The sequence below is a fragment of the Silurus meridionalis genome, chromosome 26, assembly GCF_014805685.1.
Source record: "Silurus meridionalis isolate SWU-2019-XX chromosome 26, ASM1480568v1, whole genome shotgun sequence".
Taxonomy (NCBI): Eukaryota; Metazoa; Chordata; class Actinopteri; order Siluriformes; family Siluridae; genus Silurus; species Silurus meridionalis.
This window is the reverse complement of record NC_060909.1, coordinates 1,939,133-1,965,888: the sequence shown is the minus strand read 5'-3', so window position 1 is coordinate 1,965,888 and position 26,756 is coordinate 1,939,133. Positions and strand designations below refer to the sequence as shown.

At 39.2% G+C, this 26,756-nt stretch overlaps 3 protein-coding genes and 1 long non-coding RNA gene across 15 annotated transcripts in view; 3 read left to right on the top strand and 1 right to left on the bottom strand.

Annotated features, from left to right (window-relative positions):
* Nucleotides 1-15,842, bottom strand: part of celf1 (cugbp, Elav-like family member 1) — a 28,513-nt gene extending 12,671 nt beyond the window's left edge. For 6 of the 12 annotated variants that reach the window (XM_046840225.1, XM_046840231.1, XM_046840232.1 and 3 more), the window contains exons 1-8: nt 15,709-15,842; nt 11,289-11,326; nt 2,449-2,636; nt 2,188-2,270; nt 1,851-1,899; nt 1,429-1,563; nt 940-1,019; nt 105-266 (exon numbers count right to left, since the gene is read on the bottom strand). In XM_046840225.1, coding sequence (XP_046696181.1) covers nt 105-266; nt 940-1,019; nt 1,429-1,563; nt 1,851-1,899; nt 2,188-2,270; nt 2,449-2,626 — 687 coding nt within the window. In that variant the 5' untranslated portion in view covers nt 2,627-2,636; nt 11,289-11,326; nt 15,709-15,842. Of the gene's footprint in view, nt 1-104; nt 279-939; nt 1,020-1,428; nt 1,564-1,850; nt 1,900-2,187; nt 2,271-2,448; nt 2,637-11,288; nt 11,327-15,708 lie in introns of all 12 variants that reach the window. The other 6 variants (XM_046840222.1, XM_046840224.1, XM_046840229.1 and 3 more) reach the window with 2 other exon arrangements.
* LOC124379715 lies at nt 14,836-16,357 on the top strand. The gene is made up of 2 exons (XR_006924486.1): nt 14,836-15,225; nt 15,795-16,357. It is a non-coding gene; the product is annotated as an uncharacterized LOC124379715 (long non-coding RNA).
* A 465-nt stretch (nt 16,358-16,822) lies between these two features.
* On the top strand, nt 16,823-19,648 carry ptpmt1 (protein tyrosine phosphatase mitochondrial 1). Its single transcript, XM_046840235.1, has 4 exons — nt 16,823-17,077; nt 17,358-17,438; nt 18,103-18,294; nt 19,181-19,648. The coding sequence occupies exons 1-4, from the start codon at nt 16,931-16,933 to the stop codon at nt 19,316-19,318; spliced, it is 558 nt and encodes a 185-aa protein (XP_046696191.1). The 5' UTR covers nt 16,823-16,930; the 3' UTR covers nt 19,319-19,648.
* A 968-nt stretch (nt 19,649-20,616) lies between these two features.
* Nucleotides 20,617-23,483, top strand: ndufs3 (NADH:ubiquinone oxidoreductase core subunit S3). The gene is made up of 7 exons (XM_046840566.1): nt 20,617-20,772; nt 21,488-21,550; nt 21,716-21,813; nt 21,936-22,085; nt 22,605-22,730; nt 22,830-22,949; nt 23,182-23,483. Exons 1-7 carry the CDS (start codon nt 20,718-20,720, stop codon nt 23,341-23,343), a joined length of 774 nt encoding a protein of 257 aa, XP_046696522.1. The 5' UTR covers nt 20,617-20,717; the 3' UTR covers nt 23,344-23,483.
* The last annotated feature ends 3,273 nt before the right edge of the window (nt 23,484-26,756 follow it).

The following is a 26,756-nucleotide window of genomic DNA, read 5'->3' as shown; positions in this document are numbered from 1 at the left end:
TATTAGAAAAGCCACCAATGATAAGGTCCTTACACAAAGCCTTTACAAGGAGTTTAAACCAGGCTTCAACCAAGTGAGTGTGTGCAGCACTTAGTTGTACTCACTGCGAGGTACTGTGGGCCTAGCGAGTTGAGGCCAGTTAAATTTCCCCACATGGAGGCAGCATTAAGTTGCTGCATCTGCTGTTGCAGCTGCTGGGCCATGCGCTTCTGTTCCTTATCCTTCTGTGTGTCTGCAAACTTCACCACGATCGGGGATGAACAACCCTGATCATCCACATACACAGTCAAAAAAAAATATAATCATAATCATATAATCAATCAGTTCAAATAAACATGTGTATATACACGCACACACTTATGCCATGGTCAGTGTGAATAGTGGATTGTGATTGGCTGGAAGGAGTTCAGGTGAACACACAAAGTTTGCATTTGTCAGTTGAATCTAAACTAATAGGCTGCTTTTTAACACCTGTAACCATGGTAACATTCAGTTCCAGTTCTGTACAAAGTGAGACAGTGATTGTACACATTTCTGAATGACCTCACTGAGCTTCTTGGGGAGTTTTGCATGTGGTGGAACTAATATGGTTAATACAGACTGGAAAGGGAAAAAATAAATAAATAAAAATAAAAGCACCAGGAATTAACTCCAACAGCTTCATTTTTAGTAAATGATAAAATGAGTTTTGCTCTGCAAACATCACATTTGAACTTGTGATCATGATTTAAGGTGATAATCCACTGCTAGGTGTAAGGCCTATTTAAATGCTCTTCACCTCGACATCATACATTAAAATCCGGTTCACCCAGACCTGGATCATCACTTGTATACCTCTAACACTAACACAGAGTAGCGTAAACTGTAGTGAAAAAGAGGAAAAAGGAAATCGGAGACGGACAAGACGATCAAAGAACATCATATGTTAGACTGCAGTACCTCCATGGTCTGTGATTGGTGCATGGATTTAATGGCAGACTGTGCCATCTGTCTGGCTGTGAATGTGATGAAGGCACAACCTAGGTGGAAAAAAGAAAGGCAGGTTTGTACAGATACTGATTTTTGCCTTTTCTGAGATTCCATAAAAGCAATGAAACTTAGGAGGTTTAAATAATGCAATCAATAAAACTCTCAACAGGTGACAGACAAGTTAAAAAAAAAAAAAACAACGTAAATTAGTGAACCTGGAATTTTTTTTTTTTTTTTAACCACACAGCATTTCAGGAAATTAAACTTAGATCATTCTAATACATTCACTTCTTTCATTAAAATAAAGGAAAATAACAACTCTGTCCCAACAGACACCGTCTGAAAATATTCATGCCTTGCTAGTTATTTTAACTCTGACTTTCACAGAATTGTGGATTTTTCAAAGCAATTTTTAGAAATGCATAGCCATGATGCAGTCAGAATTCGAGGACGTCTCACCGCGGCTCAGTCCATCCGGTCCTCTGAGAATGCGACACTCCTCGATCTGGCCGTAGGGCGAGAACATGAGCCGAATGTCGTTCTCGTTGCATTTCTTAGAGATCATCCCGATAAACAGCTTTCGGTCTTCTACCGCTGAGACAGACAGAGAAACACCACAGGTTTGCTTATGAGGAGGAAAGACCCCTGACCTTACTGACTAGAATTTGTGGTCATATGACAACCACAATGAAAGAGAGAGTGAGAGACACACACTGTGAAAATGATTTGACAACTTCTCAGAGAGAGAGAGAGAGAGGAAAAAGAGAGGAGGGGGAAAAAAAGAGAGAGAGAAACTGCGTTTAATATCGTTTTGGGCCTAGTTGTTAGAATCCAAACCCTCTCATTACCCCCTAAAACCAAGAATCCCATATGATACTTACAGTTGTTCTTCTCACTGTCTGCTGGCTTCATCTGAATGGGATGATGCATCTGGCACATGACAGAATGAACACATCAGACATTCAATCTTTAAACACCAACACATACAACACCTAGATAATATGGCCAAAAGTTTGTGGACACCCAACCATAAGGTTGAAATGTGCTTCTTTTATTTTATTCTTTTTTTTTTATAAACATCCCATTTCATATTTAGTCATTTCCTGTTACAATAACCACCACTCTTCTGGGAAGGTGTAACACTAGATTTTGTCCCAATACTTTTGTTCATATAGTATACATCTTAAAACAGTCATGATCCACTCAGACCATACTCACCCCTGGAAGAATTTTCATATTGTGAAGGGCATTTTGTGCTTCTAGTGCTGATTTGCGTGTGTAATATGTGATGAAACAACAACCTGCAAATCAGGTGAGAAGAAAAAGTAGTGAAACAAAGTCATTAATCAGATGTTCTATCAAACATCAACACCAAAACATTTTGTTTTTAGATAGCGCTGGTGTGATCAGATACATGATCTAACATATGCATCACAAAGCATAGTCCTATAGATAATTTGTGTAGTTTGTGTCCCAGACCTTTGCTTTGTGGGGGATTCTGACTCCTGTCTCGGAGTATGTTGATTTCATAGACCGCACCGTAAGGCTCGAAGAGCTCCCGCAGCTGCTCTTCTGACCAGGAACGAGGGATCTGACCCACAAACATTTTTATAGAGTCAATGTCGGGCTGGTCTGGATGGTCCAGTGTCCCATTCATCTTCTTGTTTCTGAAATTAAGAAATGTATAATAACATTATTAGGTGGAAAAACGCATCTTGTATTAGCACTAGAGGTGCAGCTATCGATGATTTTGTTAATTAAGTATTCTAACATTTACAATTATTCAGATAACTAGTACTTTTTTCTTCATTAAAGAGCAATAATAAACATACAAGAGACAATAAGATGGGTCCCTTAATTAACAAGTAATTTGTTTCCTTTTTTTAGAAAAAAAATATCTGATGAACTAAACCCATTTAATTGGCATATTAAACCAAAATGCAAATACAAAAAGAAAAAAAAATCTAATAAATTATACATTAATTGTAAATGACTTTTTAAAGGGTAAATGCACAGTACAGTGTGCACCCCTTGTTGTTTTCTCCCCGTTCCTCCATTTTTCATTTTGCAGCACTTTAGTGTTGTATGAACGCCCATTTCTGCCACATTAAAAAAGTTTGCCTAATACCGACTTTATTCCATGCAATTTCCAGTTTTATCTTTGCAATTGCGACTTTATTTATTGCAATTCCGAGTTTTTTCCTCCTAACAATTCTAACTTTTTTCTCGCAAGTGCGACTTTATTCTTTATTTCTATAAACATCCAACATTTCTGGTGCATCCATGTAGTCTGCCTCAAGTTTGAAGCTGTTGGTGTAGGAATGAGGCTCCTCTGCTTTATCTGTCTTGTTCCGTCTCCTCCAGAGTGGATTGTTAGAGTTCTCTCCAGTGATCAGAGGCTTTGTTTAATACCATGCGATTTTACTGATTGTAGCGTATTTCATTTTCAGTGTGTAAAACTTTCTGGCAGTTTGCTTAAAAAAAAACAAAAACAAAAAAAAAAAAAACCTAATTGCGAGAAATAAACTCAGAACTGGGAGAAATAAAGTCAGGATTGCGAGAAAAACAATGCAATTAGGCAAACTGTTATTTTTGTGTGGCGGAAACAGGTTTCTATAACGTTTACCTGTTCAGAGCGCTCCAGAGTTTAGCGAGTGATGTGTCAGTAATTATGTTCCTTGGAGAAACATGGTGCACTGTGTGTAATTAAATTAACTAAACGGTTCATTTCTGTATTCGATTTACTGGAGTTACTCGAGTCATTTCAGCCCTAATTAGCACAACAGGGTTGTTACCAGATGGGTTGGTTTGAGTTTTTTTTCGGAAAAACTTGCCTGACCTTCTGGGATTTTCAAAACATTTACGCCAAAGATAAATAAAAATTGAGACACAACTGGACGAAGCACCACGTACAGCAAATACACACCGTTAGCAAAATAGCCTCTAACTAAAGGGAATGATTAACCACATACTCTGGACTGTACCATTCAGGAGTGTATTGGACTGCTGAGTTGCAATTACAGGTAGAGATGCCACTCCACTAGGTGTATGTACCACAGACAGGACATAATCTGTACAGGGCTCGACAGACAAGTTTCCTCAGAGGGAGTTACCAGTACACATCTGGTAGAAAATCCACATAAGGTAAAACGAGCCATTTAAACAAGGGTCTGTAGTGAATCTCTATTTGATAAGGTATTGTCATCAAGTAGAAACTTCCATTAGCAGCAGGCCTGGTCTCCTTACACTCAGACAAGGACAGATATGGTCTGGTACACCCTTATCTACAAAGAACAGCGTGTTTATCTGCTCAAGGAGAAATTCATTATAACTGAAATAACAAATAACCAGAAAACAAAAACACCAAATCATGAGATTTCCAATCCAAAAGAAAACCAACACCCTCCAATGTCTGATAATTCAGCACACATTGTGTAAATGAGAAAAACAACTGTATAAATACTCAGAATAGAGATACTATTAAACTAGTACAAAAGTGTGTTAATAAGCAGGGCTGCAACAACTAATCGATCAAATTGATAATCAATAAAGAAATTCATCGTCAACAAATGTCTATTTGGGCTGCTCAAGTTACAGGTTAGCGTGATGGGCAAGATAACATGGAGAGTACAAAGTCAACAGCAGAAAAAAGTGTGCATCCGAGTCATCCAAAGCAATAGGAGCATTTTTTATTAAACGCAACAAAGAAGACGGCAACCTGTACGTTATGAAAAGTAGGGCTGTAACGATTCCTCGATTAATGTGAAAAATTAGAAAAATTATTCGAGACAAATCCATTTAACTAAACACACAAAGCACTGCGCTTGCCACTAACGCTGCAAAATGAAAAATGGAGTAATAGGGGAAAACAGCAAGGGGAAGATTCATATGAAAGCCTGTTTCCACCACATAAAATTCAAATAGATCCTGAATTTCTCACAATTGCAGCTTCGTCAAATCCAAAGTTTTCTTCTGCTAATCGGGAAGAGTCACCCCCCTCTGAAGTGCCAGAATATCTTTACATGTTGAAAATGAATATGGCCTACAACCAATAGAATCGCATATATTTAACAAAGCCTCCAATCCCTGGAGAGAACTCGAACAATCAACTCCAAAGCAGACAGAACAAAAAAGATGAAGCAGAGGTGGCCTCAAAACTGCAAGAAAGTAGGGAAAGCTTTGTTTTTTTTTGTTTTTTTAAAATTCATTCCTACACCAATGCATATTTTCTCCTTTTCATTTATCTTTATTATCAAGCCTGTTAGCTTGCTGCGTTTCTCCATTTCATTCTCTTTTTTTTAGCATTTGTCTACTACAACAGTTAACTTGTTATCAAACATGATTTACTGCAGATTTACTATAAGTTCAAATGCTTGTATAACTTATGTATATAACATTTTATAACTATTATACAATATGTAATTATATATTCTAGATGCTTGTATTTTCACAACTGAACAAAGTCAATTTTTTAAACAAAAATTGTCAAAACAACTTGCCATCTGCAATTATCCTTAAAAATACAATTTGCTTTACCATGTATACTCAAATTTTTTTATTTTTTCTTAACAGAAAGAAACGGAAAGAGAAATCCCCCATGCAGCCACTATAATTATATCAAATGTCAGAATTAATGATAGTTAAACTTAATATGTGGCTTTTGCATTTTTTAAAGTACACTTTTATACATAAATATATTATACCCTGGATTTTATATAGTTATAATAAGCTAAACATTTTAAAAATTTTAGTTTTCTTTTATCTGATTAATCAGGGGAAAAAACAAGAACAAAAAAATCTGATTATATCATTATCAAAATAATCATTAGTTGCAGCTCCATTTCTATCCTTGTCTTTGTCAATTGCACAAAACTTGTGTACTCAAACAACTGAGACATGCTGCATTTTAAGACAACAAATAACACTAGGAAATGAAGAAAGAGCATGATCACCAGCTTGGATTCTCTCAAACACACACACATTACACAGTATGGTGAGGAAAACAAAAAACAGAATAAGCAACAGGTCTGTGGGTTGTAACGTCTTCGATAACTAGATAACGAAAATAATCATTTGGTGTACAAAATGACATGAAAATCAACCCTTGCGAAATTATCTCTCACTTAAACACTGCTGCCACACAAAATGTGGGACACTTTGACACACACCGTGATTAAACAATTGAATACCACAAGCACCTGATTTTAACAACACTACTTTATACACAGTTTTTGTTCTTATACCCTAATAAATCAGCTAACTTCATCTTCACTCCTCCACACGTTCTCTGAGGCTTCATGAGCAGCTCAGGCGGCTCCTTAAATTGCCACTTTGAAATCTTAAAGACGTACACTATATGGACAAAAGTTTTCATTCCACGTTTAGTCCCCTTTGCTATTCTTATACGCTTCACACGTCTGGGAAGACGTTCCACTAGATTTTGTGGATATTTGTGCTCATTCAGCCACAAGAGGTTTAGTAAAGTCAGGTACTGATGTAGGGGAGGTGAGAAGGCCAGGGGTGCAGTCAGTGTTCATTCATCCCAAAGGAGATCAATAGGGTTGAGGTCAGCGCTCTACAGCATCAAATATCAAGAAAGACTAGATAGACCTGACATGACAAAGAAAGTTCTCTGTACATATATATTTTTACGTTTATTTATTCGGCAGACGCTTTTGTCCAAAGCAACTTGCAGTGCTGATTATACAAGGTTTCATTTATCATTCAATACAATAAAAGCTAGGACAGAAAGAGATCATTGATGAAAGGCAGTTAGTTGCTCATGGAAAAAATTAGTTTCCAGTTATTTCTTGAAGACTGAGGGACTGTATTGAGTGTATTGTAATGCTTTCTGAAATGTTTTTAAAAAGAAAGAAAACAGAAAAATATTTGGAGGATGCGGTTTGCTAGGATTACAGGAGAAAAATAAGATTCAACAAAACTTACCACAAACAAATATTTAACAAATATCCGTACTCACAATGAACTCGGGTTCAGACTGCAATGGTCCACCATCATCTCTGGCAGAAAGTCCAGGTTAAACGAAGACATTTTCTTAAACACAAATCCACAGCTGTTTCTCCACAAAGCCACGATGCAAAACAACAGATGAACTTTAAGTTCAGGTACAAAGAAAAAAATAAATAAATAAAAAAAGCAAAAACGGTATCCACAGAGGGCGGCTTTCCAGTCATGTAAAAATGACAACGCCAGGAAAGAAAAGGCCGCCTGAACGAAAGCTTTCGAGATTCAGTGTTTGGAAACGGAGTAACTGTGAGAGAAGACGATACGCTGACTTCAGTACATTCGATTCGGACTCCGAGGAAAAACAAACCACATAGAACAACCTGAAGACGACAAACTCAGACCAACACAGGGCAAAAAAGACAGCACTTTGTGATCAACACAGGCTTTAGCAGCTAACAGGGCAGGGTCCCCTAATTGGGCCAGGGCCGGACAAACCACTCCCCTGATCCCACAATGAAAGTGCTGATGGTTGGGGACTTTTTTGTGAGCTTTTCTCCTAGCCAAGCAGAACAGAGTGCAGCGTCAGGTAAACAGAGTGTCAGATTGACGCTGATAAAAATGGCTGATCGGTGAACATGAATGGAGACCGGTAACACGCTGGTAATCCCTACGTGGATGAAACCCTCGGGGGCACAATCGTGTTCTGGCACCATCAATGTGCTTTTCCAGTGATGTGACTGGCTTGTTGGGGGTCATATGACTGGGTGTTAGAAATCACTGGACCATGGTTAAAGAAACTACAGGATGCAATAATTTAATAATGTATTACACCCTGGTCAGTGCGAGTACTTGACTGTGATTTGCTGGAAGTTCTTCGTCACATATATCTCAAGCACATTGACAATTTTCATTGCATATCTCTTGTGTGGAAGTTAGGGTCAGAGCATGGGGTCAGCTTGGAACAAAGAGGGTTAAGAACTTTACTCAAAGGCCCAACAGTGGCAGTTTCGGATTAGTAAACCAGAGCCTTAAATGCAGTGTTAAACACACAGGTAGTTTTCTTTCATAAGTCAGTTTTTGTACACGTTTCCTGATGACCTAACAGAGCTACATGGAACAATTTTGCATGTGGTGGAACTTGTATGGTGATTTTGATCAATGGCTAAAAGTGCAAGATGACAAACTGGGGAGAAGAAGAAGAAGAAAAAAAAAAAAAAAAAGAGAAACAACACCAGCAGTTAAGTCCAACAGCTTCATTATTAATGTGGAAGAAAAGATGATTAGCTGTCTCGGTTCCAGACAGAAAACACACGCAGCAGATGAAGCCTGGTGTAGGTTGGTGAAGTTCTCACAAGTTAGTAACGTTAAAAGAAAAACACCTCCACACACCTGCAAGCTAATCAGGTGACTTTGTCACAGTAAATGTCATGTTTTGAGTACATTAAAATAAAATAAAACCATGATATTTACCCTGACAAAGTCATCTGACTTGCGTGCAGGTGTGTGGAGGTGTTTCTCTTAACGTTACTAACGTGCAGATTATTAAGCAGGCGCATCTGACGCACCAAACCGTGCCTGTACATTCTGCACTTGCATAAGAGAACATAACTCTCTCGTACCAGCGGGTGGCAGTAGAGTGTATTTGGCACTCTAAGCAAGCAGTGTTGACACCTGTCACGTTCATTACTAACGGATCCGTGTAGCTTTTTCAATCATGTCTGCTAATATGCAAAGACAAGTGCACTTGTTCTCGAAGCTAAATAGCCGATCATGCTGCTGATTCGACATGCAGAATCGACCTAGTGCCAACAGTGTGGACAAAAACTAAAGCAAGAGAGTAACATTTGGAGAGAAAATGAGAGTAACAGAACAGCCTTTAACTAGCTGTATTTTAGGCTACAGGTGGGCATGGGAACCAAAACCTAGTAACAAGTGCCCTGACTGAAAAGGCCTGTGATCTGTTCAATAAATGTTTAAGCAATCTTCTTTATAATTTCTTATTAACTTATATTATATGAAATAAAGGAAAAAAAAAAAACAGCAGCAGCCAAACATATGGGCCAAAAAAAAATTGGCATCATATCGGCTGCCCTGATTTCTAAAACATCGGCCAGAGAAAAACCCATATTGACCGACCTCTAATTTAAACCACAGTGTGGGTGATGTGTTAAAGCTGAGAGTAATGACCAGCAGTAGGGTGACCTCTAATTAGCGTGTTGTCCAACGGCATTGTAGGTAAAATAGAAAAACAGAGATTGACACACGCTAAAATTTTTTATATGCAAGTCATTCTGGACGGATTTTGAAGGTTGAAGTGTATAAGTGGTTTATTGTTACATTTACTGGTGACGATTTCGAATGAATAATTTATAAACCTGTAATGAAAATGACATTTTGTTGGTGTGTTTCTTTACTCAAACACCACAGTGGTCTAATGGTTCAAAGACAGCTGCATGGTGTGTGTGTGTGTGTGTGTTATTCATGGCTTGACTATGAAAGGTTGGGCACGCGGGCGGGTGGGGGTGGTGGCTATAGCACGAGGAAAGAATGAAGCATATGGTCAGCAGCGTTTAAAAAACCCCACCAAAAATAAAAAATAAAACCTATTTCCTTACAGCAGGTTTGTTCTGACCTACAACAAGCTGGAACAAGCAAATAAATGCTTACACTTATTTTTATTTACTTATTTTCTGTTAGTCTTATGTTTATTAGCCTTGCTTCAATCCAAATTTCATCATAGGGTAGTTCTAGAAGGAACTACCAAAGTGGCTGGTGCAGCAAAGAGTGTGAGTGCATGTGGTAAAAACAAAATCAGACTAAAATGGCCAACTGTTATTCCATATCAAATTTTTTTTTATTTTATATCACACTTTTCAATCCTATTTAACCATTTACCCTATTTTAGCTGTATAAAGCTCCTTACTTATTTTACTCCTTATAGCCTTCAAGTACATTCATTAGTCACAGCATATTATCCGAAACTATTTTCTGTATCTAAACAGTAAAGCGTCACGTGACTGTTGGCGTTCACATCTGTTCCAAGCCCCGGAGGTTCTTGTGAATTTCTACAGGTGCACAGTGGAGAGCGCGCTAACGGTTACTGCATGGCACGACGGCGGAGAATACCAGAAAGCAACGGTTACCTCAACGGCTCGTCGAGGCGGATTAAAACATCACGCAGCTTTTGCCGTCCAGGTAATAATAAGGGATCGAATTTACCCTACGAACCAGCACCTTCAACCCGCTCCCCTTCTGACAAGTCACACCGGATTCAATAGACAAAACAACAGTTGAACAGTGCGCGATTCCACCCAAAACACACACACTATAATAAATATATATCATCTTATTGTGTACCAGTGCACATCTCAAACATTCAATAAACATATGTACAAACTCTCTAAGATCTGCCGAAATTCAGACTTGCGCTAAGTCGATGAACACAGCTCGCCTGCGGTGCCAGATAATGGAGGTGTTACCATGCAGGACTAAAATCCACCCACAGACAAGCAGCTACACATAAGCGGTGTGTGTGTGTGTGTGTGTGTGTGTGTATGCATGCAGGGTTAACATGTAACCAGGGAAACGGCTCATCTATTAATTTGGAGGTCTCCCTGCCTTTAAACAGATTTGCTGCATGCAGGTTTATTTCATGCGGCACAGGAGAAAACCTGCAGGCAACTGGGAGTCAAATACAAAACCTGAAAATATGGAAGCCTATATATATATTTTTTTTTAAACTCCCATCAATCTGCTAAAAGGAGGCGTTGACTAACGACCGAAAACAACATTACACGAACAAATTATTCAAACAAATATCCAGAATGACCAAAAAATATCACGCCAATATGTGTTTCTTCTCAATTTCTTTTTACAGTAATATCCTCTAAGAAACAAGATTGCAGCCTGACAATCGTACTGAACGCAAATCAAGCTCCATGAAGACATGAACTTGAATGTCCTGCAGAAGGCCATGACCTGCTCTAACTCATTCAACACTTTAGGGAAAAAATGGAACTAAATATATATATTTTTTAAGATATGTATCCCCTCTCCAACCCGAAGAGCACATGTTGCTTAGCTGGCTTTGTGCACAGGAGCATCGTCATGCTGGAACAGGTTTCTAGTTCAAGTGAAGAGAAATTTTTATGCTACCGCCTTCAATGAGGTCTATACAATAGTGTGGCTCTAATATAGTGGTAACTATCAGTTTTGGGAAGAACCACAAATGTCTGGAAAAGTTAAATACAATATATTGTATGTACACATCATTAACCCAGAACACAAGTTTTGTAGTGTGATTGTGTGATAATATGCATGTGAACCATTAACAAATATCAAATCTCACTTACTTTAAAGTGGCGCTTTCCTGTATAGAATTTCAACGTTTCTGCAAAAAAATTAAAAAAACAACTTAGTAAACAGATATCCATCATCACAATATCAGGGTTTACATGAACATTACATCTCTCTGCTGCACCCAATAACAGGTCTATAGCCAAGATAAGCAGACCTTCTCCACTCTCAAGCAAATGAAAGTATGCAAGTTTAAAGTTGAAATAAACAAAAAAACAAAAACAAAAAAACCTAAACAAACACAACCCCATTTTTAAAATCCATGTGGGTTTTTTTTTGTGTTTGTTTTTACATCCGTGAATCTTTTCCTGCTTGAATCCTACAAATCTGGAATTACATTTTCAAAGTATTAAACATTAAAAATGTGTCAAGAGAAGAAAATAAAACAGTATGGAACACACAAACTCAGAGGCAAATAATATACAGTTGACTCAAGAGTCAATAGAAACTTATAGGGAACCCCAAGAGCTTCTAATAAAAAAAAAAGAACGGGGACATAAAGAATAATAAAAAAAACGAATCTGCATGTATTTAAAATATTCCCGTGTGGCACAAACACAATGTGATTTAGTTATATAATTTAAGCTTTAGGAGTTGTTTTTTTAAACATCTTTTAGTAGGTGGTTAGACAGATGGATCACATGTTCTTGGCTTCAGGGAGGTTTGTTGTTTCACAGCACAAAAACAGCAAGGAGGAGAAAAGAAAAAAAAAAAAAACTCTGGTACACCAACATTCTTAATATGATCGATTCCTGTATGCAACCAGGCACACAGCCAACACCATGGGACCGGAATACAATGAGCCCATTCAAAGCCCACAAAAACCAATTCAACAATCGTTTGCGTTACTCATGTTATGTAGTGTGGTAGTTAAGATGTGGTTTAATGTAGTCACACCCAAACTGAAAGTCTTGGCAGCCAATCAGGGGAAAGAAAGAAGGTAGTGTGTGGGGAGAAAAAAAAAAAATCAGTTAACACACTTAATTTGTTCTCTAATGAGTCGAAATGAAAGATTTTTCTGTAGACGACTGTTTGCAACATGCAATATCTAAGCAGCTTTATATTTCCAAAACTCTGACCTGTGCATTTGTATAAAAAAAAAAAATTATTTTAAATGTTTAATAAAATCAACCTTGAAACTAGAACCTGCCTGGGTTGTGTCGATGAATAGAAACAAACAAAATGTTTCAAGCAGAGGTCGACCGATATGGGTTTTTCTCTAGCCATTGGTGATATTTAGAAATCAGGGCAGCCAAAGACAGATATATGATGCCAATTTTTTGTGGTGTGAACACTGCTTGCTTTTTATATTTACAGTTTTAGCTCTTCCGGTTTCCCTGTTTGGATGCCGAAAACAGACTACTGTCACCTGCTGGTATGAGAGTTATGTTCTTTCAAGCAAGCACAAAACTCACATGCGCAGTTTGTTGTCAGATGCGCCTTACTAATAATCGGCATAATTTGCAGCACAATCGACTGATGCCGATTAATTTAAAAATGCCAAAAATCAGCTGCATGATGTATCAAATAATCATGAATTTTAATGAATTTGGAAAAGTCTAATTAATACTTTCAGTGTTTGCTGTTCCAGCTATATGTGGTTCTTTCCCCAAACTGTTACCAAAAAGCCAGCTTCATGAAGGTATGTTTTACATGGGTTGGTGTGGAAGATCTGCTGTAGAGCGCTGACCTCAGCCTTATTGAACACCTTTGGGATGAATGTGAACGCCGAGTGCACCCCAGGTTTGAGGTTATTTAAGCTACTACTGGCAAAAAGACAGTACTGGTGCAAGTAGAGGGAACCTCCTGTTTACAGATTTTTACTTAGTCTCCTGAGCTTTATAACGCCTTGCGGTATGAGTACCATGATACATAGATTTGGGATATATTGTGCAGCCCCAGCAGCAATCAGTGCACAACATTGCACTGAAACGTTCAAATATCCAATCTGTTCCTGTACATGGTGACAGACTGCATCTGCTGGTCTCGTTACCCATTTAGGAATACTACAGTGCGCACTTTATCCACCTCAAAATCTTTAGAGTGTTTATGGACTCGGAACACAAAATAAAAACACTGTTGTTCTGGGAAGATAGAACGCTACCGCATCCAAACTTTGTACTAAGAGGCTATAAAAGTCAGGTGTCCCAACACTTTTTGCTTTACAGTGCACTCAAAAAGTTACAGTGGAGTCAAGTGTCTGAGATGATCTTTAACTGAACATCGCTTCCCAGTTTCCCATGTGCTCCAAAAATGTTTGGTCCATGTCTGTTATTCAGTTCAGCAATTCCTGCACCACGTCAGAGTTTATTAAATATTTCATTAGAACAGAAAAAAGGCGAAGAAGTGCTCGACTTGAAGCTTTAAACAAACCATTCGAGCTCTTTAAGTGTAAATATAGATGACAGCTTATCGAGTTACACAGGTTCAGCAGTAATGTGTTCTCCCTGCCATCTGCCTCAAACTAAACATACTCAAATTTACTCACTTTACACGTCCACTCGTGTAGAAGAGAAGCTCAACGCTAGGAAGTAGAGCTCGTGCCCCATGTATACTAACGATAGTAAGCAGATTAGTGGGTTCCTTTATTTACCACGTACACACCATTACATTCTGCAGTGTCTGTGAAATGTGTGGAAACCTATAGCGAGCAACCTACGTTTTAAAGATTGACATGCATGCATGTTCCTTTTTTGTTTCTAACTTTTCCTTTGACCAAATGTTCTACAGTATTTTAATAATAAATAATACGCCATTAGCATGAAGAAAACCCTAAGCATCTGGACAGTTCGTTTCTCCAAACGTTCAGCTCAAAACCTTCGCAGTGCCTCTCGTAAAACTCGCCAAAGGTGTTCTATACTAATTGGAGATTTCTTTCTTGTGACCCGGTTCCTCCCAGAGCAGTTCAATAAGACTTAGGTGCGATGACTCTGCAGGCCATTTCATGGATTTAATAGACAACGATCCAGACAACTGTTTGCTCTCTAAATAACGCTTCCAGCACTTGGACGTTTGTTGCATATAAACAAAAGGAACATGTGTGTTTTAAAAGCCGTTAAAGTCTCAGTGTTTCCACGCTTTTCACGGCCGTGGTATACCAAATTAATCCAAGTGGTCCATTATTATTCAGTTTTTAGTGATCAAGTTATCAGATTGATGATTTTGAGTGATTAACCTAAACCTATTGAAATGTTTACAGAGCTGAACCCACAGATCCTAATAATAATAATAATAATAATAATAATAATAAATACATGCATTTACACAACGTTTGCAAAATACATCTTGCCAATCAGGCCTGTAGAACTTCTCAAATGTTTGAGATCCTCAACTTCAACCTCCCCCTACACACACACACACACACACACACACACACACACACACACGTCACATTGTGTAAAGAACAAATGGTCAGATTAGGCTGTTCCACAGTTGTAACATTAATCTATGTATTGTTATTATACCCAGACCATGAATTTGAATTATTCAGTGTGAATGATCTGCGCGCACACACACACACACACAGCTCCTGTGACGCTCTTCTCCATATTTCCAGGTCTGAACCTGCTGAGAAGGCCCTGGATTGGATTGGGGGGGACTAAGACGAGCACCGCCACGACTTTTCCTACATAGATTACAATCTTTAAAGCCACTTTTATATCCAAAAGTGAATAAATAAAGCAGGACAAGGCCTCACTCTCTCTCAGACAATGTTAAACAGCAACATGGTGTGTGTGTGTGTAAACACTTCAGGGTTGGATAGAAGTCTAAATAATGCCGCAGTATCAAAAATATTGATGTCCAGAACCCCAATAAAATGTATTCACGCGTCAGGTTTTAATACATAAACCGTTTTTCCGCCACTTCACAGTTCAGACCGGAGACGGTGAGCACGCGCACGGGCGGCAACATCACAAGACACGGGCCTCTGAGGTAAAAGTGGCGATTAGCATCGAAGCTATCTGACTCGTTTCCTCTGCGCGATTATAATTTAATATAGCTATATAATGAATAAATACAAACCCGGAGATGAAAACAAAAGGAGAACAAGTCTAAATAAATAAAACAAACACCATACTAGTTAAAGCTAGTTAAGGCTAGTTAGTTAGCTTCTCCTCACAAAGTCATCATTGTCTCGCGAGCAGGCTCGTGCACGGGATCGTTATTTTAATAATATTAAACGGTTACGATTTCAAAGCTTTTAACATTGAATCCGTGTATAAATGTATTAAATAAACTCCCCCTCATCTCGATTCCACCACAGTGACGTATGTTAGTTAGCACAGTGAGTTAGCATGCTACACGATCAGGACTACACAAGTTAGCGGCTAAAACTCAGAACAAGCTAATTTGCTAATTAGCGATTTTTTTAAATCTCTTTTTCCCTCCAAACAAGTAATATATACACACACTTACCACTAAAGTCCACCTTTTTTAAATATCTGGAAATTTATATATTTTTTTACTTGTGGGAATTTGTTTAAGCTAATTTATTTTTTCAGCGCGTCTTCCCCCCGACAGCCCACTGACTAGCAGGGACACAGTGTAAAATGGCCGCCTTTCCTGCACTTACCATTCATACTTCAAATAGGGGAGCAGGGTGGAGCCTTTGATCCAAAAAATACTTCAATTCCACGATTTGCACACAGATTTGAAGATATTGCTCTGTTTTTTGTTAATTAAACACATATTTTATTAAACTGAATCGAAACCTGTTAGGAACTGTTATATCGGGAAGAGGATTGACAACATAATCCCCCCCCTACAAACACACACTGGAATGGACCTATTGGTCACGTGTTTAGTACAATCAATAAAACTGAAAGAAGGCCCATGAGGGTCAGTGACATGTGAGGGACAGTACAGGGAAATCTTCATGGATGCATTTGAGATGGATAAACTCTGAGTGTATAAATCAGCAGGAATGATAGGGATGTTGCAACACAAACAAATTCAACACGTTTAACTGTTTATTTATATAAGGACTTGTTTATTTACTGGTGTGTTTTTTTTTAAAGCAGTATAAATCACAATAAATGCTTCATCTCTGATGTTCTTGCAAGCATTTTTATTGCATCAGTTATTTATGTTACATTTATACTATCTATGATAAAATATGGCAGCTTGAGTCTAACGGCACACACAGAAAAGGGCATACTACATAAAACGATTCTTAAAAACAAACAAAAATAAATAAAATTTAATCAAATTTCTACTTATTGATTAACCAAGAAACACCATATTCTTTCATCTAATCTGAATTATGAATATAAGGGAGATTATGTATATATATATATATATATATATATATATATATATATATATATATATATATATATATATTTTTTTTTTTTTTACACGTCCACTATACATAGTTTTATATATAAATCTATCTATCTATCTATCTATCTATCTATCTATCTATCTATCTATCTATCTATCTATCTATCTATCTATCTATCTAATGATATATCCACCTAGTAGTCTCCCTCCCTCCAGTCCAGTAGGGGGCAGTAGCTCATCACGATACAGGTGGTTTCTTTTCGCTGAAGAAGTGTCCTGTGACCGCACGTTAGAGAAATGACAGGTATGTGTATTGTATGAGGGCAGGAGGTAATTGGGGCGAATAGGAGCTATAATGTCGGGTTTGTTAGCCAGGGTTTTGTTTTATCCCACACTCGCTTACAACGTGGTGCTGGAGAAAGTCTCGTCTCGGCGGTGGTTTGATCGCGTGGACCAGACTGTCATCCTCGGAGCTCTGCCTTTCAAGTCCATGACTACAGAGGTGCAGAAACTTCTCAAAGAACTGCAAGTGTACATCTGTGTCCTGAACCTTCACACTCAGAATTGGGCTGTTTCTTACTAACCCAATGTTTTATTTACACTTTCTCTGGTTACAATCAGCTTTATAAATGTATTTTTCTCTTCAAATCAGCTTTAAAATGTAATTTTCCTCTTTAAATCAGGTTTATAAAAGTATTTTTCTCTTTGAATCAGGTTTATAAATGTATTTTTCTCTTTAAATCAGCTTCATGAATGTTACAAATTTTGTATTTTTTTTGCAGTTGGTTGAAGTGGAAAATGTTCGAGGGGTGGTAACGATGAACGAAGAATATGAGACAAATTATTTTTGCAATTCATTAGAGGTGAGTGTGTGTGTGTGTGTGTGTGTGTGTGTGTGTGTATGTGTGTGTGTGTGTATGTGTGTGTGTGTGTGTGTGTGTGTGTGTCCCATCTCTAAAACCCATCTCTATAGACTGTATACACTGTATTTTCTTTTTATAAATCATGGCAATGTGTTTTTAAGAAACAGGAAGATGAGAAACTGAAATAAATGAAACTGAAAGAAATGATTCTCTTTTATTTTACACCATATGGCCTAAAGTATATCCTCAAAACTCATACAAACATAATTGGCAGGTGTGTGTGTGTGTGTATATGTGTGTGTATATATATATATAGAGACTAATTTAAAGTTGATAGTGTGTAAATGTAGATAAAGTACTTTCTTGCAAACAGAGCGAGTCTCCGAACTTTTTGATACCACCTTCTATATCTTTTATTTATGTGTATGTGTGTTATTATAATATATAATAATATATATGTAGAATTGCAGGTTCTATGAAACCTCTCTGTCGTCACACACAGAAAACAGGACTCGACTCGCAGGATTTGTAGTTTTTGGTGTGACTTGTGATGTTATATGATGATATAATAACAGTATAATTATTAAACATGATATAAATAATATTATGATGTCACGGTTTGGTCTGGTTCCCTCGTCACATTAAAGTTGTTCGGGGTCTGTAGGATTGGCGAGCAGAAGGCGTGGAACAGATCCGGCTCAGCACGGTGGATCTGACAGGAGTTCCCAGCCTGGAACACATCCACCGTGGAGTCGAGTTCGTTCTTAAACACCGTGATCAGGGAACCAGCGTCTACATCCACTGCAAAGCTGGACGTTCTCGCAGTGCCACTCTGGCTGCCGCATACCTCATCAGGGTGAGACACAGGAATGTGGACGGATGAGTGACGGTTGTAATGAGGGACAAAACTGATTTATTTTTTTAGGACTGTGAGCACCAGATATCATGTGACATCATATTTTCTCTCCCCTCATTCACTCCATTCCACAAGTACATTCCAGTATGTAGAGAGGGTTTACTATATTGCAGCTAGGTGTGAATGAGTTTGAGTGTGTGTGTGTGTGGGTGTGTAAGCAGTGTTCCTACAATATGCTCATGTCACAGTAATCATGTTTAGGTTTGAGAAAGTTTGGTACCTGACCATCAAAAGCCACACTGAACTGTTTGAACATGTGGAATCGGGTATGGGATCTAACATAGGATCGGGTATGGGATCTGGCGTGGGATCGGTTATGGGATAGAGTATGGGATCTGGTGTGGTATCAGGCGTAGGATTAGGCATGGGATCTGACGTGGGATCGGTTATGGGATAGAATATGGGATCTGGTGTGGTTTCAGGCGTAGGATTGGGTATGGAATCTGCCCTGGGAGCAGGTATGGAATCTTCCCTGGGATCGGGTATAGGATAGGGTATGGTATCTGGCGTAGGGTCCGGTGTGGGATCAGGTGGGAGATCAGGTGTATGATTGGGTATAGGATCTGGCGTGGGATCAGTTATGGGATAGAGTATGGGATCTGGTGTAGTATCAGGCGTAGGATTGGGTATGGGATCTGGCATGGGATCGGGTATGGGATAGGGTATACTATCTGGCGTAGGATCGGGTGTGGGATCTGGCTTTGGATCAGTTATGGGATCTGCCCTGGGATCGGGTATGGAATCTGGTGTGTGATCGGGATCGTCTCTTTTGCCCTTATAGTTTGTTATCTTTATTATTTCCATATTGTCTGTTTTCTCTGTGTAGATCCACTGCTGGAGCCCAGAACAGGCCTGTACCATGTTGGCAGAGATCCGGCCGCACGTCCTAATTCGCTCTGCACAGCGTGACATGCTGGACAAGTATCACCAACAAGTGTGTGGACCAGAATCACGCCATGTATAACACAAAGACCCGTCTTCCTGTGGTTTAGCTGGTGGTTTGTTTTTTTTTTTTTTTGCATTTTTTAAATATAAAACTATGTGCATTTCTGCTCATTTGTGACTTTCTTTTTTCACATGCAAAAAAAGAAAGATGGCTGTACATGTTTTTTTTTTTTGTACTTGTATATCGAAACAATTAAATCTTTTAAACCAAGTTTCGCTGTGTCCCACGCTTCGCATCTAATTTGCATATTACAGATTTTTTTCTCAGTTGCTTTGGCAATCTGCCTTCACAATCTGTCATCACTTGTGCACACAGTGTGTAATAAAATCTATTTCTTGTTGCTTTGAACAAATTGCAAAAGCTTTGGTACATTCATTTAATTGATTATGTACCATTGTCTGTTTTCTTCTTTCGGCTGCTCCCATTAGGGGTCTCCACAGCTGATCATCCGTCTCCATACCCCCCTGTCCTCTGTATCTGCCTCTTTCACACCAACTACCTGCATGTCTTCCCTCACCACATCCATAAACCTCCTCCTTTTCTTCCTCTTTTCCTCCTTCCCGGTGTCTCCATCCTCAGCATTCTCCTACTGATATACCCCAACGAAATCCTCAACATCTTCAGCTCTGCTACCTCCAGCTCCACCTCCTGTCTTTTACTCAATGCCACTGTCTCTAATCCATACAACATCTCAGGTCTCACCACAGTCCTATAAACTTTCCCTTTCACTCTCACAGATACTCTTCTATCACAAATCACTCCTGCTATCACTCTTCTCCACCCACTCCACCCTGCCTGCACTCTTTTCTTCACTTCTCTAGCACACTCTCCATTACTTTGCACTGTTGACCCCAGGTACCTGAACTCCTCCACCTTCTCCACCTCTTCTCCCTGCAACCGCATCCCTCCACTGCCCTCCCTCTCATTCACACACATGTACTCTGTCTTACTTCTACTGACTTTGTGACGTGAATTCTGTCCGGTCTCTTGCAAACCTACAAAAACCTACCTTCATCGAAGCCAAACAGAATAAATGTTAATGAACTTGTTTGTCAACAATGACAAAGGACTTGATATTTTAAAGGCTATGACACAAATACTTAAAACATGAACTAAGGATTTTGAGAAAAGTACAGGCTTCTGCAAGAAATCAATTGTTTTTGTGCCGTTTTTACAAATTGTTTTGAGAAATGCACTTACTGGTTTGCAAATATTAAGGACGATTCGAGAAATGCTTCTGAGAAACTGTAAAGTGAAGATTGTAAGTGTGAGTGAGTGTGTGTGTGTTTTTGTATTTGTAGTTTTATTTATGTCATTCCTCGTTTCGCCTGTTGAGGGCGCGCCGCACCGCTTCAGCAACATAGGGAACAAAAAGCAAAGAAGAAGAAGAGTCGACTCTTTGGCTGATTGAGTCAAAATGGCGGCTTCCCTGCTGAGGCTCACCCGCGGGACTTTGTGTAGAAGCCTGGCAGGTAAGTGACGAAAGTTTTTGACATCTTTCTTTTATAAATATTTGATTTATCCAGATTAACAGTGTTCGTGTCATTTTCCTCGGCCTATACATCGCGTCGTTTACCGCAAGTGACCTTTCCTCTAGCTCCCAAGCTAAGTGTTCGCAGTAAGGTTAGGCTGAATGCTAATTCAATCTGTGCGCCCTACACAAGCGCCCTACGAAGTGTACAAGGAAACGACTGTACACTCGGAATAGTGCACTTTATCAGTGCAGTAGGGAGCGATTTGGGATTTGGCCGTGGTTTAGAAGGGAAAATGGACTTCAAAAGAGTGTTTAAAATAATCTGAAATATTAAAATAAATAAGAATTAAACACGATATCAGTATTTGTAATATATTTACTGTTACATCTGTGTGCTCTTTGTGTACACTGTATTCTTTGTGCTTTGACGGGTTTTAATACCAGCAAACGAGCAGGAAGGTGACAGTGTAGGTGCGATATATCGATTTAAATTTGCGATCTTTGATTGATCGTGATACAATTATCGATATATCGATATAGTGATGCATATTTTTGTTTTTGTTTTATTTTTAATAAACACATTAAAATGCTATGCATATTATATATATTGCATATATTAAAACACCGTTTCAGGTTATTAGAAGCGATTATACTACGGGTTTTTGGGGCTTAATGTAATGTAATGGTGGTGATTTTTCTGAAATTCTTCACAGCTGTGAGTCGGAATGCTGCACTGATCCCAGCACGCTCTGAAGCGACGGTGACCGAGACGAGCCGTGAGTAACTTTATTGATGGAACTTTAATTTATTGATGGACCATCTGGACTATTGCTTATATTGTTTGAAATGTGTGACATCACAATAATCTTTTTATTTTGTGTTTGTGTTTTTTTAGTGTTGATTTTGTGTTGATTCATTTCCTCTCTCCGTGTGCTTTATAGCTACAGTTCGACCCAAGGATGCGGTGACTCATAACCAGCTTTCCCAGTTCGGGGAATACGTGGCTGAAATTCTTCCCAAATACGTTCAACAAGTTCAGGTATCCTTCTCAATGCATTGCTGAAAGTTCTACTAACATCAACCCCCAACATTTCAAAGCTTGTTGCAGCTTGTAGGCGTGTACAGATGTTCAGCTGATCCGAGCCGTGTGTGTGTTTTTAGGTGACGTGCTACAACGAGCTGGACGTTATGATCCACCCAGAAGGAGTCGTACCAGTGCTGAGCTTCCTCCGGGATCACACTAACGCCCAGTTCCGCAACTTAACCGATCTCACCGTGGTTGACGTTCCCACCAGGCAGAACCGCTTCGAGGTCAGATATGAATATTCATCATCACACTTTATTACACCAGTAGCTTTTAAACACTGTGATATATTTCCTGATCTCATTTATGGAATATTGAAAGCGTATTCAGCGTATAATTAATGAATTAGTTAATGAGTTAATTAATTAGTTAATTGGTTAATTAATTAATTAATTAATATATGGAGGGAAGTATTGGGACACCTGACATTTCCAGTCATATGAAGTTCTTTCTCAAACTGTAGCACAACCCTGTAGACACACATTTGTATATGACGTCTCTGGATGTCACTTGAAATAGGAGACCCGAACCTGTTCGAGCATGACCATGACAGTGCACAAATCCAGCTCCATGAATATGAAGTGGGTTGGAGTGGAAGATCTCCTCCTGTAGAGCTCTGAGCTGCCAGAGGAACCTTCTCACATGAGACTTATTTCATGGTTTTTTGTGTTGCCTTTCTGATGCAGTTCATGAGCAGGTCTGAGTAATGTGTAAATGTGTACGTGTGTTGGATATTTTTTTTTCAGATCGTGTATAATCTTCTGTCGTTGCGCTTCAACTCTCGTATCCGAGTAAAGACCTACACGGATGAGCTGACCCCCGTCGACTCGGCCGTTTCCGTCCATCAAGCTGCCAACTGGTACGAAAGAGAGGTAGGTTGTTTTTTTTTTTTTTCCCTTTTTTTTCACTTCCTGATATCCGTGTATAGATTTATCGCTTGCACGATGCTGCATTTCTTTTTTTACTCTCAGGTTTGGGACATGTTTGGAGTTTTCTTCGCCAATCATCCGGATCTGAGACGAATCCTAACTGATTACGGTTTTGAAGGCCATCCGTTCAGAAAAGATTTTCCTCTCTCTGGATATGTAGAGGTAAAGAGATTCATTCTCTCTCTCTCTCTCTCTCTCTCTCTCTCTCTCTCTCTCTCTCTCTCTCTCTCTTTTATATATATATATATATATATATATATATATATATATATATATATATATATATAAAATCCACTATTCTCACCCGAACTCCTTCCAGCCAATCACAATCCACTATTCACACCTGTATTCAGTATTAATGCATTACATGTTATGTCTCGTGTTTGTCTCGTAGGTGCGTTATGATGATGAGCTGAAGCGGGTCGTGGCAGAGCCTGTGGAACTTGCCCAGGAGTTCAGGAAGTTTGATCTGAACAGTCCCTGGGAGGCGTTTCCTGCATACAGGGAGCCCAAAGATTCCCCTAAACTAGAGGCTGGAGATAAACCTGCGAAGTAACATGCTTTTATTTGTGATGTGGATGTCGCGTTCCTCTACGCTTTTTTTCCGCTACCGTATTTATGTAAATATGAGACCCTGTGTTGACTTTATTTCAGAGACCTCTCCAAGCATCTGAATAAAGAGTGAATTCTAAAAGATTGACTGTTTTGCCTCTGTTTTCCTCATTCACTTCACATTCCACCAAATTACAGAACATAGACTGTGAGACCAAAAGTATTGGGACACCCGACTTTTCCAACCAGATGTGCTTCTCCTCCAAACTGTTACCACAAATCTGGAGGCACACGATTGTATAGAACGACTGTAGATGCAGGAGTATGAAACTTTCCCTTCATTCCAACTACTAGACCAAAACCTGTTTCAGCATGATGGTTCCTGTGCCGGCTCCATAAACGTCATCTTTCCATGGGTTGGATGATGTGGAAGAGCTCCTGCTAAAGAGGTCATCCTTTTAGCGGTCATTCTCAGAAGCAACGTGTGGTTTTTAATTAATGAGAAGTTTATCCAGAAGGAGGGCTTTAGGATGGATCAGGCAGGTCTGGAGACCAGAGGATGTCAAAATCATTAACCATGATATCACATTATGGAGGACTGTGTGCAAGATTCAAAGGTGCAAATAGTGGTTTGTGATTGGCTGGAAGGAGTTCAGGTGTGAATAGTGGTTTGTGATTGGCTGGAAGGAGTTCAGGCATGAATAGTGATTTGTGATTGGCTGGAAGGAGTTCAGGTGTGAATAGTGGTTTGTGATTGGCTGGAAGGAGTTCAGGTGTGAATAGTGGTTTGTGATTGGCTGGAAGGAGTTCAGGCGAGAATAGTGGTTTGTGATTGGCTGGAAGGAGTTCAGGTGTGAATAGTGGTTTGTGATTGGCCGGAAGAAGTTCAGGTGTGAATAGTGGTTTGTGATTGGCTGGAAGGAGTTCAGGTGTGAATAGTGGTTTGTGATTGGCCGGAAGAAGTTCAGGTGTAAATAGTGGTTTGTGATTGGCTGGAAGGAGTTCAGGTGTGAATAGTGATTTGTGATTGGCTGGAAGGAGTTCAGGTGTGAATAGTGGTTTGTGATTGGCTGGAAGGAGTTCAAGCGTGAGTTCAGACCATTGAACATGCAGGTGGGGAGTTTGTGCTAAACTATTGCGCTGCTAATAAATAACTGTAACCATAGTAACATTTTCTTTCATCCTCATGAAATTATTCAATGACTCCTCATACATCTTGGATGGGGCGGGGCCAGAACAGGCCACTCCCATTAAAGATAGGATGAAGGTGGTCAGTTTTTACAGAAGGGATCCAAATCCAAATCAGGCCAGAAAAATACCCTTTAGCTGTCAGTTCTGTACCATGCTCCTGGTGTACATCACACACACACTCATTCTCCCACTCTGTATAGATGTGTAAGGATGTGAGGATGACTCATCTGATCAGAGCCCTTTAGTCTCGGCAGGCTGCTGGCTGCGGTTTTTGCACTGCTGAACTCCGAATCTGTCTTTGTAATGAGGTGTTTATTCACAGCAACCACACGGTAATGTAGAACCTGTTCTGTGTAAGTGCTGATGGGCCGTCCCTGCATTAGGGGTAGTGTCCTGTGTTAACTCCTGAACAACTTGATGCAGTAGCATCAAAGCTCCGCTTATTTCTATCACAAAAACGTACTGAAGGCGTACAATTATTATCATAAACTGAAATGAAAAAGTGGGTTTCCAAAAAAAAGTAAACTGAACTATAACAAAACCTGGAACAATGAGGACAAAAGTATTGGGACACCGGATTTTTCCAGCCAGATGTGGTTCGCCCCCAAACTGTTACCATAAAGTCGGAGGGACACAATTGTGTAGGACGTCTTTGGATGCTGTCACATAAATTTTTCCTTCACTTGAAAACTGTTCCAGCATGACACAAAGTGCGCAAAGCCTTTGAGATCTGCTTTTCATGGTTGGTAGTGTGTGGAAGATCTCCTGCTATAGAAACACTATTGAACCTAATTTGGGATGAATGTGAACGCTGATCAGTACCTGAGGCACAAAATCTCCACAAAATCCAGAATCTAGTGGGACATCTTCCCAGGAGAGTGGATCTTATTCTAATAGAATAAAGACTAAACATGGAAAGAAAGAAGCACATACCGATCCTATGCGTAGACGTGCACAAATCTTTGTGTTTACACAGTTTTCTAAATGGCCATTTGAACATTTTTGATCGAAATCGCATGAGATATTTATAGTTTTTATCGGTACAAAATAACATACTGCTCATGTGGAGGACCTCAAAAGTGAAAACGTTTTACAGCCAGTTTTTATTCACTTTGGTGTCAGTCACAAAAACATCCACAGAACACTGTAAAAGAGTTACAATCCACCCGAGCCTGAGCTCAGACCACAGGAAAGACGACTTTAGTCTTAAATATCTGGTAACATTTCCTTTTCTGGTCGCATATTAGAGTGCAAATCACTATAACACCAGTTACAGAACATAAAAGTCTACATTCACAAGAATAGAAACAGATAGAATTGAAAGAAATGAAGATTATATCCCAGGGTGAAATTGTGCACATGTCTGCTTTAAAAAAAAGTCTATTAACAGGTTGTCAGTAGGAGCATGCACTAGTGATTCGAGCAATGTTTTATTTTTAGATAGTGATTAGGGATGTGTTTGGGGGGCAGGTTGTTACTGTGGTCACACAAAACGTATACAACCTTAAAAAGGAGTCGGTGATCCCATAAATAACACCTAATCACTGCCAGAACACCCCCCCCCACACACACACACACACACACACACACACACACACACACCCCAGGATCGACAATATTCCGACATGCAGAACGAGGAACAGGAACGTTATTTTTTCCATGAGTGCAGCTGCATGCAATTTTTCCACTTCTCCCTTTTACTTTTGCTTCTTAGATGGATATTTACTACTTTTTAAAATAAGGGCCTGTACAGCGCATGTAGGACGTTTTGGAGACAATGTGAGGGAGGTGAGATTGAGATGGTTTGGACATGTGCAGAGGAGGGACATGGGGTATATCAGTAGGAGAATGCCAAGGAGGAGGTTTATGGATGTGGTGAGGGAAGACATGCAGGTGGTTGGGGTGAAAGAGGCAGATGTAGAGGACAGGGGGGTATGGAGACGGATGATCCGCTGTGGCGCCCCCTAATGGGAAAAGCTGAAAGAAGAAGAAGATTCACAAACAACCAAACTACAAGAACTAAAGATTTTTTGTTTTGTAAATCTGTTTATGAAGATTTGAAGAGAACGTTTACTGTGTACACCCGGGTTCTCTAGAACAGGGTTCCCGCAGTTTCTTTCTCTGATTCTGCATTGTGGTAAGTCAAATTTTCCATTATAAATGTAATTAAAAATAAAAATTTATATAACATGTATAATAATAATAATAATATAATTTGCGAAAAAT

Bases quoted from the DNA above. Each gene is read 5' to 3' on its own strand.
- ptpmt1 (XM_046840235.1), top strand. From the start codon at position 16,931: ATGTCGGGTTTGTTAGCCAGGGTTTTGTTTTATCCCACACTCGCTTAC. The intron at 17,439-18,102 runs GTGAGTGTGTGT...CGGGGTCTGTAG, and splicing joins ATTTTTGCAATTCATTAGAG to GATTGGCGAGCAGAAGGCGT. The intron at 18,295-19,180 runs GTGAGACACAGG...TTCTCTGTGTAG, and splicing joins CTGCCGCATACCTCATCAGG to ATCCACTGCTGGAGCCCAGA.
- ndufs3 (XM_046840566.1), top strand. From the start codon at position 20,718: ATGGCGGCTTCCCTGCTGAGGCTCACCCGCGGGACTTTGTGTAGAAGC. The intron at 20,773-21,487 runs GTAAGTGACGAA...AATTCTTCACAG, and splicing joins TTTGTGTAGAAGCCTGGCAG to CTGTGAGTCGGAATGCTGCA. The intron at 22,086-22,604 runs GTCAGATATGAA...TTTTTTTTTCAG, and splicing joins CCAGGCAGAACCGCTTCGAG to ATCGTGTATAATCTTCTGTC.